General features: G+C 37.9%; 1 protein-coding gene and 1 long non-coding RNA gene across 2 annotated transcripts; both read right to left on the bottom strand.

The window, feature by feature from the left end:
* Positions 1-2,191: 2,191 nt before the first annotated feature.
* Positions 2,192-3,274, bottom strand: LOC134002526 (uncharacterized). The gene is made up of 3 exons (XR_009927608.1): positions 3,226-3,274; positions 3,056-3,107; positions 2,192-2,690 (listed from the first exon to the last, which is right to left on the bottom strand). It is a non-coding gene; the product is annotated as an uncharacterized LOC134002526 (long non-coding RNA).
* An 88-nt stretch (positions 3,275-3,362) lies between these two features.
* On the bottom strand, positions 3,363-12,376 carry LOC134002627 (vascular cell adhesion protein 1-like). The gene is made up of 7 exons (XM_062441972.1): positions 12,320-12,376; positions 11,755-11,830; positions 11,131-11,502; positions 10,447-10,752; positions 10,082-10,342; positions 3,774-4,079; positions 3,363-3,670 (listed from the first exon to the last, which is right to left on the bottom strand). Exons 1-7 carry the CDS (start codon positions 12,374-12,376, stop codon positions 3,363-3,365), a joined length of 1,686 nt encoding a protein of 561 aa, XP_062297956.1.

Below are 12,376 nucleotides of genomic sequence, written 5' to 3'. Positions count from 1 at the left end.
AACTTCATGTATTAATGAGATAATCTCAGTGATGAAAATGTTTTTTATTTCACTTGTTTATTTGTGTTATTACAAGTTTATCATTAAATAAGTTCAACAAGATATTATGCGAGTTATTTAAAAATATAATGTTTAGAGTCACCATTGTGCTGGATGACACATTAAATCAGCATTAAGTCATCTACAAAGCTACAGACTTCATTTACCCAGTTTGAACTCCATTTGCCCAAAGTGATTTAACTGTTAGTATAGTTACCTACTACCTGTCCGCTAGATCCGATTCCATCTAACCTCCTTCAAGCTATATCACTGACTGTCACCCTGGCAGTCACACATATGATTAATTCTTCCCTCACTTCTGGCTCCTTCCCCTCTGCTTTCAAAGTGGCTAGGGTCGCACCACTACTCAAAAAACCCTCACTTGATCCCACTCAAGTAGAAAACTGCCGGTCTCACTCCTCCCATTTCTTACCAAAACCATAGAGAGGGCGGTCTCTATACAGGTCACAGAATACCTGTTAAGAAACAACCTTCTCGATACACTTCAATCTGTCTTCAAAAATGGTCACTCCACCGAAAAAGCCCTGTTGTCTGTGAAAGAGGCCTTAAAAACTGCTAGAGCTGCCGCCAAATCCTCGGTTCTCATTCTGCTAGACTTATCAGCTGCTTTTGACACTGTCAATCACAGCAAACTCCAGATGATACAGAATGCGGCGGTGCGACTGGTGTTCAACCAGCCAAAGAGGGCACACGTCACTCCGCTGCTTATCGAGCTCCACTGGTTACCTGTAGCTGCTCGCATCAAGTTCAAGTCTCTTATTCTTGCCTACAGAGTGATTGTTGGGAATGCTCCCATCTACTTAAATGCTCTTGTAAAAGCACATGTTGCCCTCCGAATGCTGCGTTCGTCAAATGAGCGTCGCCTGGCTCTGCCGGCCATACAACCACGGCAATCCAGGTTATTCTCATTTGCAGTTCCACGTTGGTGGTACGAGCTGCCAAAAACCACCAGAGCAGGGGCCTCCCTCTCTGTCTTTAAGAAGCACTTGAAGACCCAGCTCTTCAGAGAGTACCTCCTCTCTTAACTTACAATTACTTAGCACTCTTAACTTACAACTACTTAGCACTACTGAGCAGTATTTATTTATTGTCACACTAATGTCTCTGTTGCAATGTAGCTTGAATGTTATTCTCCCTTGTAAGTTGCTTTGGATAAAAGCGTCTGCTAAATGACTAAATGTAAATGTAAATGTAGTTAATGCTCATGTATCCTCTGCACAAGTCTTGAAGATTAAAAAGTATGCTGACAATGTCTGTTGAACCTTTGACTACATTCATGATAACATGCAGGGCTGCTGAACTGTGGCTGCTGCACAGAGTGTGAAGAGAGGATGTAGTTACCTAGCTGGTAGTGCATGCAGGATTATTACACTGGGGAAATGAAAGTGAGCAAGCAGTGCAACCAGAGGGACACAGACTCCTCAAAGTTTGAGCTTTTGCCTCTAACATCTCTTTTTTACAATATTAGACATGCTGATGTGTGAAATGTTGGGACCAACAAATGTAACTGAACATTTTAGAAGGTGGTTGAATACATTTGTTTTTATTCAGAAAAAAACAGTTTTGTCATCTTTAATGTAAACTAATCAAAATACAAATAAATGTATGGTGAGAATAGTTATACAATATATATAATGCAGAAGGACTTATTTAAAAAAAGGTCTTTTAAGTATACAACATTTATTTTTAAGACCAAGAAAAGATGTTTGTGAAAATACACATGGACAGAGCAGAGAGGATCAGTGTTTCCTAAAATACTTCACACCTTGTTACAAACAAGTGATCTCATCAGGTGGTCAGCTCTGTGGTCCATAGAAACAGAGGGGTCCAAATGTGAATTAAAAGGTTAAACAAAAGGTAGCAGTAAAAAGGAATAAAACACTCAAATTATTTTCTTCATATAAATAACACAAGGTAAAATAGAGAGGAGAGGTTAAAAACAAAACACATCCAGCAAAAAGTGTACAGAATTATTTTTGCCTTATTAAAATATCACAAAACAAAATGACACAGAAACAACTTATGTTTCAATCTAATCTTGTGCTACGCTGCTGCTGTGTGTGCTGAACTGCTTCTGGTGTCACGGCATTTTTTTGGACTTGTTCCCTTTTGGAGCTTTTGTCCATATCTGAAATATACATGACTAATAATAAAACAGCTATGCTATGTCAGCACACATGTAACTGAACATATTGATAATGAAAATGAAAAAAGCTGCAGGATGAGGAAGTTTTGAGCTTCTCTTCATTGAACTGTGAACAGTGAAAATTTTCTATCAACGCTTCAGTATCTGTTCCTGACATAAAATAACCTGTATGAATGCATGTATGAATAAATAATAAAGTGATGCTTAATGTAAATTGCATCTAAGTGTAATCTGTCTTTAAACAACAAAACAACTCTCATTTGTTCTTCACTTGAGCATACAGCTCCTCTGGGCCGTCAGCAGTCTGTGTGAATCTGTTTGTTGGCTCGGACACTTTGACCTGTTCATACACAATATCCTGCTGCTCTCTGCTGGCCTGCACTGAGTCAGAGGACTGTCCAGGTCTCTGCTTGGAGAAGTTGATCTCTCCATAATGGATCCCTTCTTCTTCTGTTTTAGCTAGCTCGTCTTCACCTGTTTGACTCTGCAAAACAAAGCAACCAAAAAAACAATTGTTAGAAGCAGCAGGTGGAGTTTTAGCCTCTACATGTCACCTCTTTCTCTCACTCAGCTCCCCCTGATAGACTGTAAAGATCAGAATAAACTGTTTTCACAGCAGTGAAACATTGTATGTTGTTTCAAGACATTGTCCGCTCATGTGGGTTGCACCTTAGCAGCCTGGAAAGAGGATGTTTGTTGAGTTTGTGGTATTACTTCCCATTTAACACAGTTACTTATGATCCCCACTCAGATGTGTGAAATGATCTGGATTAGCTCATGTTGTGAACATTTTTAAAACATTTATTATAAACAGTGCAGTAATGTACAGTAATTTTCAGTATTTCCTACCTCAGTCTGTTGTGGATTTGTCGACTTAAACCACTGGAGAAACACGAGAGTGCTGTTCAATAACAAAAAAACACATAAATGAAAAATCTAGATTGAATTTAAACTATGATTAATCAGATTAAAGAGCCTGGAACTGAGTCATGTTAGCTGCTATAGTTTGTGATACTCACCACACACTGACAACCAGGAAGATGAGTATGATGATCACAATGATTCCTCCAAGAAACGCCCACTGTGGTTTTGCTTATAGATAAAAAACAATATTGACATGATGACATATGAAGTTGTTGGAGCCTCTGCTCAATTCCTACTTTTCATTAATTAAAGTAACTTGGATCAGTACAGTTCTGCATTTACCTTTAATAGTCAGATGGATCTCTGATGACGTCTGATTACCAACATCATTTGTGGCCACACAGTAATAAACTCCTCCATCTGTCACATTGAATCTGTAAAAGTCTCCTTCAGACACCTTCATGAGTCCATCTTTGTTGATCTTGAACCAGGTGAAGTTGGCGGCAGGCTTGGCTCTGCTGGAGCAGGTCAGGTTCACCCAGCTACCTGGTGACACCAAACCTGATGGACTGATCATTGCTGAGGTGTCTTTAGGAGCATCTGAGGAAAATGTGACAGATTATTTTATTCATTAAAAATCAGCTGATATCTCATGAATCATCATGTGCTGACAGGATCCAATAACAAACTCTGGTTGTCTTACATGAAACATTGAGAGTCACTTTTCCCTCTGCTGACTTAACATTTTGTCCTTCATTCACAGAGTAGATGGAAGAACAGGTGATGGTGTATCCGTCCTGCTTGTCAGACAGAGTGATGGTCTTCTGGATTTTAGTGGTAAAGGTTCGATCTGTGTTCTCCTCTATTTTGTTGTGAGCGTCTTGTTGGAGATTCCAGGCGAGTTTAGGAGGGGAGTGTGGACAGGGAGTGAAAGCTGAGCAGGTTATAGTGACAGACTCCTTCTCGTTCAGCTCACCTGAGATTTCAATTGTGGGGCTCGGAGGAGAATCTGTGGTTTAAAATCAAAAAGACTTTACACCACATTACAGTGTTCATTTTTTTTTTACAGCTAAAATAAAAATAATGTAATCTTTCATCCTAATTTTGTACCTATTTGAAAATAAAGCACATTGAGTATTGTGAACATTCATTGAGACAGTAACTGTCAGAATCAGCAATTTAATCAAACTAAGACTAATTTAGTCCTTCAATGAATATGGAGGAATGAAAATAACTTAACTGATTTCCTTTTTCAAGCAAAAACAGTAAATGACAAAAATGTGGGGACTTTTACTGTATAGTTTTGCGGAAAATATTAATTAATTTTATTTTCAGATTAATAAATATTCAGGTATTATTCGGCTGTGAGTCAGGACATTCAAACCAGTGACTATCTATTATCAGACTGGTTTTTCTCACCACAGCTGAGTTTAATTCGTAATTTTCATTACATATTTAATATCACAGTAAGGTTAGGACCATGGTGTTTGCTGTTCAGACCAAAGCTGCAACTGATTTCCTTTTTAATCTAAACAACAATATGACTGAAAAAAACTATCTTACCTGTGACTGTTATATTAAGAGGATCACAAACAGCTGTTGCCTTATATGGCCTGTTCTCAATTCTGAAGAAGTATGTGTCTGTATATGTTGTGGTTAAATTGGAAAATAGAGTGGTGCAGTTTTTCTCATTCAGGTTTCCAGTAATTTTCATTGGATAAGTGTTCATGGTCTGACTACTGTTGAAAATCACATTGTTTGGATAGGGGCCAAAACTGTGGTCTTTTTTAATCCACACTCCAAAGGTTGTTCTGCTGCCATCAAATTCTTCTGCTACTCTAACACTAAAGTTACACGGGATTTGCAAACAAGATCCACTCAGTGCTTCCATCTTCAGCGGTGCAGTGATGAAGAGGGCTGAATCATCAGAACAAGCAGCCAAAGCACCTGTGAGATCAGATCATCATTAACATTAAGTAGAAAAATGTCCATGATGAGATGGTTCATGATACAATAAATACACTTCAGCAGCTGTATGTTGCATGTTTTTCTGTCTTGTAACAATTTTAAAATAAAACATTTGACTTTGCAGTCAGGATGTGAACAGTTGTAAGAAGTAGCTGATCTTTCTGCTTTGTTTCAGACTATAAATTATTTGAGTAATGTCTCCAAATAAAAGTGAGTGAACAAACACCTCACCTGGAAGAAAGAAGACACTCAGTAACATGTTGACTGTCAACATATTTGTAGACAGGGCTGCCATCAATCTCATCACCTGGATTCACAACAAAGCAGGAATATTTTTTAATTGTATCATTCAACATCATACAGGTTGTTTTAAACCAAATAATCCACAAATTCAAACAATCAGACCAGTGATGTAAATCTGCAGAACTACATTATGAATTATAATATTTCATGTAAACTATAACTGATACCAAGGTAGTGAGATTATGGTATCTGTTAATGGTAAAATGTTGCAGTAACATCTAATTTATTAGATATTAATAAACTAAAAAAGAAAAAATAAGACATTATATCAAATATTGTCCACTTCGTTTCAGAAGCTAGAAAGCTTAAAGGTCTTACCCAACAAGTCCACATCAGAATCAGAGCAGCAGTAAAATCCTTTGACTGATGATTTCATGTGAAAATTGTATTTTAAGCTGAGCTGACAATAGTAACCAAACTAACCAACTTCCCTTTTTGGCTTTTGCAGTTTAAAACTGAGGCCACTTCCCATGTTTGAAGACCTACAGATCACGTCCATTTGGTTTTGTGGTAAAGCTGCTGTAGATCAGCTGACCTGAATGATATGAATATTTACCAATTAGAAACAGTTCTCACCTTTACTGCTCACATCCTGTGAGAATTTTAATCAGCTCACAGGATATGAGCAGCTCACTGCAGGTTTATATTCACTATTATGTAGAATCAATTATATAGATCTAAACGATATTTTTACTTCATGTATTAATGAGATTATCTCAGTGATGAAAATGCTTTTTCATTTCACTTGTTTATTTGTGTTATTACAAGTTTACCATTGAATAATTTCCACAAGTTATTTTGTGAGTTATTTCAAAATATAATGTTTACAGAGTCACCATTTTAATCGTTCTCCCATCAGCCTCAGCTGTACTTTGTGTTTAGTGCTAATTGGCAAAACTAACATGTTGAACATTCAACATTATAATTGCTTGGCACCACATTTCACTCAAATGTGCAATATGACTTTGGAGAAATACCTTCACACTAATCAATACCGTCTCTCTTTCAGTCTACAACTCAACAAATGAACCAAAATGTTCAAACTAATTTTTTTTTTTTGTGACAAGTTGATGTAACCGTATTTTAGCTGATTGAAACGAGGGTGGAAAAAAGGTCTCAGATGTTAACACTGAATATCACACAGTTTTCAACAAGAAATAAATGCTGAAATCCTGATTAGTGCTCAGTGGGACAGAATTGTAGATTTGTTGTTAAACTGGGTGTTTGTGAAGGTGAGTTTGGAAAAAGCAGAATATGAGGGAGGTTATGGTGTGTTGTAGTGTTAATGGCATCCACATAAAAATGTCTGTTACAGTTGGTAAATAACATATTTGAGTCAGAGTCTGTGGATGTAATGGGCAGGTACATCTGTGTGTCATCGGGATAAAGTGGAAAGAACAGTGTTCAACACAGTTCAAGACATCTACGTAAAAATTACAAAATGTGGTTTAAAAGTGACATTGAGATGACATATATCTCTTGTTTAAACAGCCTTTTGATTACTGTTTTTGCAACATGCCGTTCAAACATCACTGCAACGCTTTTCAACAGTTATATGTAACGTGGCTGTCACTACAGATTAGTCCAGGTTTAACTTGGATGTCTAAACCTGGAAATAACTCACCACTGGCTTGGTTAAAGCTCTACAGGTTAACAATCATATAATGAAGCATCAGATTGAACTCCATTTGCCTAAAGTGATTTAACTGTTAGTATAGTTAATGCTCATGTATCCTCTGCACAACTAACGAACCTACTCTGACAATGTCTGTTGAACCTTTGACCACATTCATGATAACATGCAGGGCTGCTGAACTGTGGCTGCTACACAGAGTGTGAAGAGAGGATGTAGTTACCTAGCTGGTAGTGCATGCAGGATTATTACACTGGGAAATTGAAAATAAGCAAGCAGTGCAACCAGAGGGACACAGACTCCTCAAAGTTTGAGCTTTTTCCTCTATCATCACTTTAGTTTTGATTTTAAGGCTGTCAATCTGGAGATATAGTTAGATTTTTCCTATAAGCAGTGAGATGGTTAGGGTTAGGGGGATGACATGTAGCATTTTGTGCATGTGCAGAACAGATCAGGCACGTGGCACAGATTGGGTACTGTCACTGCTTTCTGCCCTGGAGTCTTCTATTACCAAGCACTGTAGCTCTTCCCAGTCCTCCGCCCTCTTGTGGTCACACAGAGAACTGTGAGCACAGACTGAAGAAGTGGAGACAGGTCTGTGTACATCCAGCTCTTAAAACATGTCAGTGTGTGCACATTAAGATTGTGCAGCAGCCCTCAGACTGGTCCCATCCTGTCTGAATGCAGATGCATCACAGGTGTTATTCACACTGGCTGTATTTTCACTCCTGATATATGTACACATTGTCACATTGATGGTGAGGATTACACGCTCAAATATGCATCACAGTCACCATCCACAAACAGTCAGGTCTGTTTAAAGGATGATGTCATTTTTAACAAAAAAATCTCTGTCTGAATTTTTAATGAATGTGCTCTGTATGTAGAGGAACGTAGTGAAATGTTAAAGTTAAACATGAAAGTTATTTTCATAATCACTGTAAAATTTAAGTCAACATTAAATTACCTTCATATGAAACTAGTTTTCAACAAAAAACAAAATCTCCTTGTTTAACATACACCAAGGAAGATATTATAAATACATTTTAAGAAACATGATTTTCTTTTTTACAATAATAGACATGTTGATGTGTGAAATGGTGGGACCAACAAATTTAACTGAACATTTTAGAAGGTGGTTGAATAAATGTGTTTTTATTCTGAAAAAAAGTTTTGTCATCTTTAATGTAAACTTATCAAAATACAAATAAATGTATGATGAGAATAGTTATACAATATATATCATGTAGAAGGATTTATTTTTTTTAAATGCCTTTTAAGTATACAACATTTCTTTTTAAGAGAATGAAACAAAGTGATTGTTAAAGTGCACATGGACAGAGCAGAGAGGATCATTGTTTCCTAAAATACTTCACACCTTGTTACAAACAAGTGATCTCATCAGGTGGTCAGCTCTGTGGTCCAGAGAAACAGAGGGGTCCAAATGTGAATTCAAAGATTATGTCACAGAGTTTCCTTGTTTGTCTGTCTTGTCTCCTCCCCTTGTGCTACTCCCCTGTTTGTCTGTTTCCCATTGGCAGAGGCAGGGCCCAGTGGTGGAAGTTTGGCACACCTGATACTCATCTCAATCATCAGCTGCAGCATAAAGACCCGGTTCACCCTCAAGGAAAGGTGACAGATTATACAAAAGGTAGCAGTAAAAAGGAAAAAAACACTCAAATTATTTTCTTCATTTAAGTGACAAAAGGTAAAATAGAGAGGAGAGGTTAAAAACAAAACACATCCAGCACAAAGTGTACAGAATTATTTTGACTGCTGCTGTGTGTGCTGAACTGCTTCTGGTGTCACGTTCACTGCATTTCTTCAGACTTGTTCCCTATTTGGAGCTTTTGTCCATATCCGAAATATACATGACTAATAATAAAACAGCTATGCTACAGTATGTCAGCACACATGTAACTGAACATATTGATAATGAAAATGAAAAAAGCTGCAGGATGAGGAAGTTTTGAGCTTCTCTTCATTGAACTGTGAACAGTGAAAATTTTCTATCAACGCTTCAGTATCTGTTCCTGACATAAAATAACCTGTATGAATGCATGTATGAATAAATAATAAAGTGATGCTTAATGTAAATTGCATCTAAGTGTAATCTGTCTTTAAACAACAAAACAACTCTCATTTGTTCTTCACTTGAGCATACAGCTCCTCTGGGCCGTCAGCAGTCTGTGTGAATCTGTTTGTTGGCTCGGACACTTTGACCTGTTCATACACAATATCCTGCTGCTCTCTGCTGGCCTGCACTGAGTCAGAGGACTGTCCAGGTCTCTGCTTGGAGAAGTTGATCTCTCCATAATGGATCCCTTCTTCTTCTGTTTTAGCTAGCTCGTCTTCACCTGTTTGACTCTGCAAAACAAAGTAACCAAAAAAACAGTTGTTAGAAACAGCAGGTGGAGTTTTAGCCTCTAAATGTCACCTCTTTCTCTCACTCAGCTCCCCCTGATAGACTGTAAAGATCAGAATAAACTGTTTTCACAACAGTGAAACATTGTATGTGTTTCAAGAAATTGTCCACTCATGTGGGTTGCGAAGTCTGCCACCTTGCACCAAAGCAGTTTGGTAAGAGGATGTTTTGTTGAGGTTGTGGCATGTCTTCATATTTAACACAGTCACTTATCTTCCCCACTCAGATGTGTGAAATGATCTGGATGAGCTCATGTTGTCAACGTCTTTAAAAAATTCACTATAAACAGTGCATCAATGCTGTAAAGTACTGTTCAGTATTTTCCTACCTCAGTCTGTTGTGGATGTGTCGACTTAAACCACTTGACAAACATGATAGTGCTGTACAATAACAAAAAAAACACATAAATGAAAAATCTAGATTGAAATTAAACTATGATTAATCAGATTAAAGAGCCTGAAACTGAGTCATGTTAGCTGCTATAGTTTGTGATACTCACCACACACTGACAACCAGGAAGATGAGTACGATGATCCCAACCATTCCTCCAAGATCCGCCGACTTTGGTTTTACTCATTGAAAAAAGAAAAAAACAATATAAGCATGATGACATTGTTGGCTTTGCTCAATTCCCACTTTTCATTAATTAAAGTAACTTGGATCAGTACAGTTCTGCATTTACCTTTAATAGTCAGATGGATCTCTGATGACGTTTGATTACCAACATCATTTGTGGCCAAACAGTAATAAACTTCCAGTAAATCTGTCACAATGAAGCTGTAAAAGTCTCCTTCAGATACTTTCATGAGTTCATCTTTGTTGATCTTGAACCAGGTGAAGTTGGCGGCAGGCTTGGCTCTGCTGGAGCAGGTCAGGTTCACCCAGCTACCTGGTGACACCAAACCTGATGGACTGATCATTGCTGAGGTGTTTTTAGGAGCATCTGAGGAAAATGTGACAGATTATTTTTATTCATTAAAAATCAGCTGATATCCCATGAATCATCATGTGCTGACAGGATCCAATAACAAACTCTGGTTGTCTTACATGAAACATTGAGAGTCACTTTTCCCTCTGCTGACTTAACATTTTGTCCTTCATTCACAGAGTAGATGGAAGAACAGGTGATGGTGTATCCGTCCTGTTTGTCAGACAGAGTGATGGTCTTCTGGATTTTAGTGGTAAAGGTTTGATCTGTGTTCTCCTCTATTTTGTTGTGAGCGTCTTGTTGGATATTCCAGGTGAGTTTAGGAGGGGAGTGTGGACAGGGAGTGAAAGCTGAGCAGGTTATAGTGACAGACTCCTTCTCCTTCAGCTCACCTGAGATTTCAATTGTGGGGCTTGGAGGAGAATCTGTGGTTTAAAATCAAACACACTTCATACTAAAGGTTTTTTAGTACTGTGAACATTCATTGATACGGTGACTGTCAGAATCAGCAATTTAAGCAAACGAAGACTAATTAATTCAGATTTGTCCCTAAATGAATAGGAGGAGTGAATATAACTTGATACATGACTGATATAAATATTCAGGTATTATTCAGCTGTGAGTCAGGACATTCAAACCAATGACTATCTGTTCACAGACTGGAGTTTACTTTGTAATCTTCATCACATATTTAATATCACAGTAAGGTTAGGACCATGGTGTTTGCTGTTCCGACCAAAGCTGCAACTGATTTCCTTTTTATTTTAAACAACAATATGACTGAAAAAACAAAACTCTCTTACCTTTGACTGTTATATGAAGAGGATCACAAACAGCTGTTGCCTTGTATTGCTCCTTCTCAATTCTGAAGTAGTATCTGTCTGTATATGTTGTGGTTAAATTGGAAAATAGAGTGGTGCAGTTTTTCTCATTCAAGTTTCCAGTAATGTTCATTGGATAGGGGTTAACAGCCCGACTACTGTTGAAAATCAGATTTACTATGTTATTATGATTTTTCATCCATATTCCAATTGTTTGTCTGCCGCCATCAAATTCTCTTGCTACTCCAGCACTAAAGTTACATGGGATCTGCAAACAAGATCCACTCAGTGCTTTCATGTTCCGCGGTGCAGTGATGAAGAGGTCTGATTTTTCAGAACAAGCAGCCAAAGCACCTGTGAGATCAGATCATCATTAACATTAAGTAGAAAAATATCCATGATGAGATGGTTCATGATACAATAAATACACTTCAGTAGCTGTATGTTGCATGTTTTTCTGTCTTGTAACAATTTTAAAATAAAACATTTGACTTTGCAGTCAGGATGTGAACAGTTGTAAGAAGTAGCTGATCTTTCCTCTTTGTTTCAGACTCTAAATGATTTGAGTAATGTCTCCAAATAAAAGTGAGTGAGCAAACAGCTCACCTGGAAGTAAGAAGACATTCAGTAACATGTTGACTGTCAACATATTTGTAGACAGAGCTGCCATCAATCTCATCACCTGGATTTACAAACACAACAATGCAGGAATTATTATTTTGTCATTTCATCATGTTATGGAGTTTTCCAACTTAATGCAACTTATTTTTCAACCAGATTATCCACAAACATTCAAACTGTAACTGTAAATCTTCAGAACTACATTATTGACTACAATATATAACCGTCTCCGTCCCTCACTTTCACCAACCTGCACCGCTATCCTGGTAAACACCCTGATCACATCCCGTCTGGACTACTGTAACTCTCTCCTCTTTGGTCTTCCGCGGAAATCTCTTCACAGACTCCAGCTGGTACAGAACGCAGCTGCCCGTATCATTACCAGAACCCCCTCTATTGAACACATCACTCCTGCCCTGCAGCAACTTCATTGGCTCCCTATCAAATCCCGCATTGACTTTAAGATTCTACTCCTCACTTACAAGATCCTTCACAACCTGGCACCATCATATCTCTCTGAACTTATTCACATCTACACACCCTCCCGAACTCTCCGATCCTCCTCCGCAAACCAGCTCTCTGTCCCATCTGCCAACTTATCTACCAT

The sequence above is a fragment of the Scomber scombrus genome, chromosome 20 (genome assembly GCF_963691925.1).
Source record: "Scomber scombrus chromosome 20, fScoSco1.1, whole genome shotgun sequence".
Lineage (NCBI taxonomy): Eukaryota > Metazoa > Chordata > Actinopteri > Scombriformes > Scombridae > Scomber > Scomber scombrus.
The sequence above is the reverse complement of the archived record's forward strand: the minus strand, read 5'-3'. Positions and strand labels throughout refer to the sequence as shown.

Excerpts from the sequence above, each read along its gene's own strand:
- LOC134002627 (XM_062441972.1), bottom strand. The coding sequence starts at position 12,376 with ATGGTAGATAAGTTGGCAGATGGGACAGAGAGCTGGTTTGCGGAGGAG. Across the intron at positions 11,503-11,754 it reads GAATGTCTTCTTACTTCCAG|GTGCTTTGGCTGCTTGTTCT; the intron begins GTGAGCTGTTTG and ends CTGATCTCACAG. Across the intron at positions 10,753-11,130 it reads TCTTCATATAACAGTCAAAG|ATTCTCCTCCAAGCCCCACA; the intron begins GTAAGAGAGTTT and ends TTTAAACCACAG.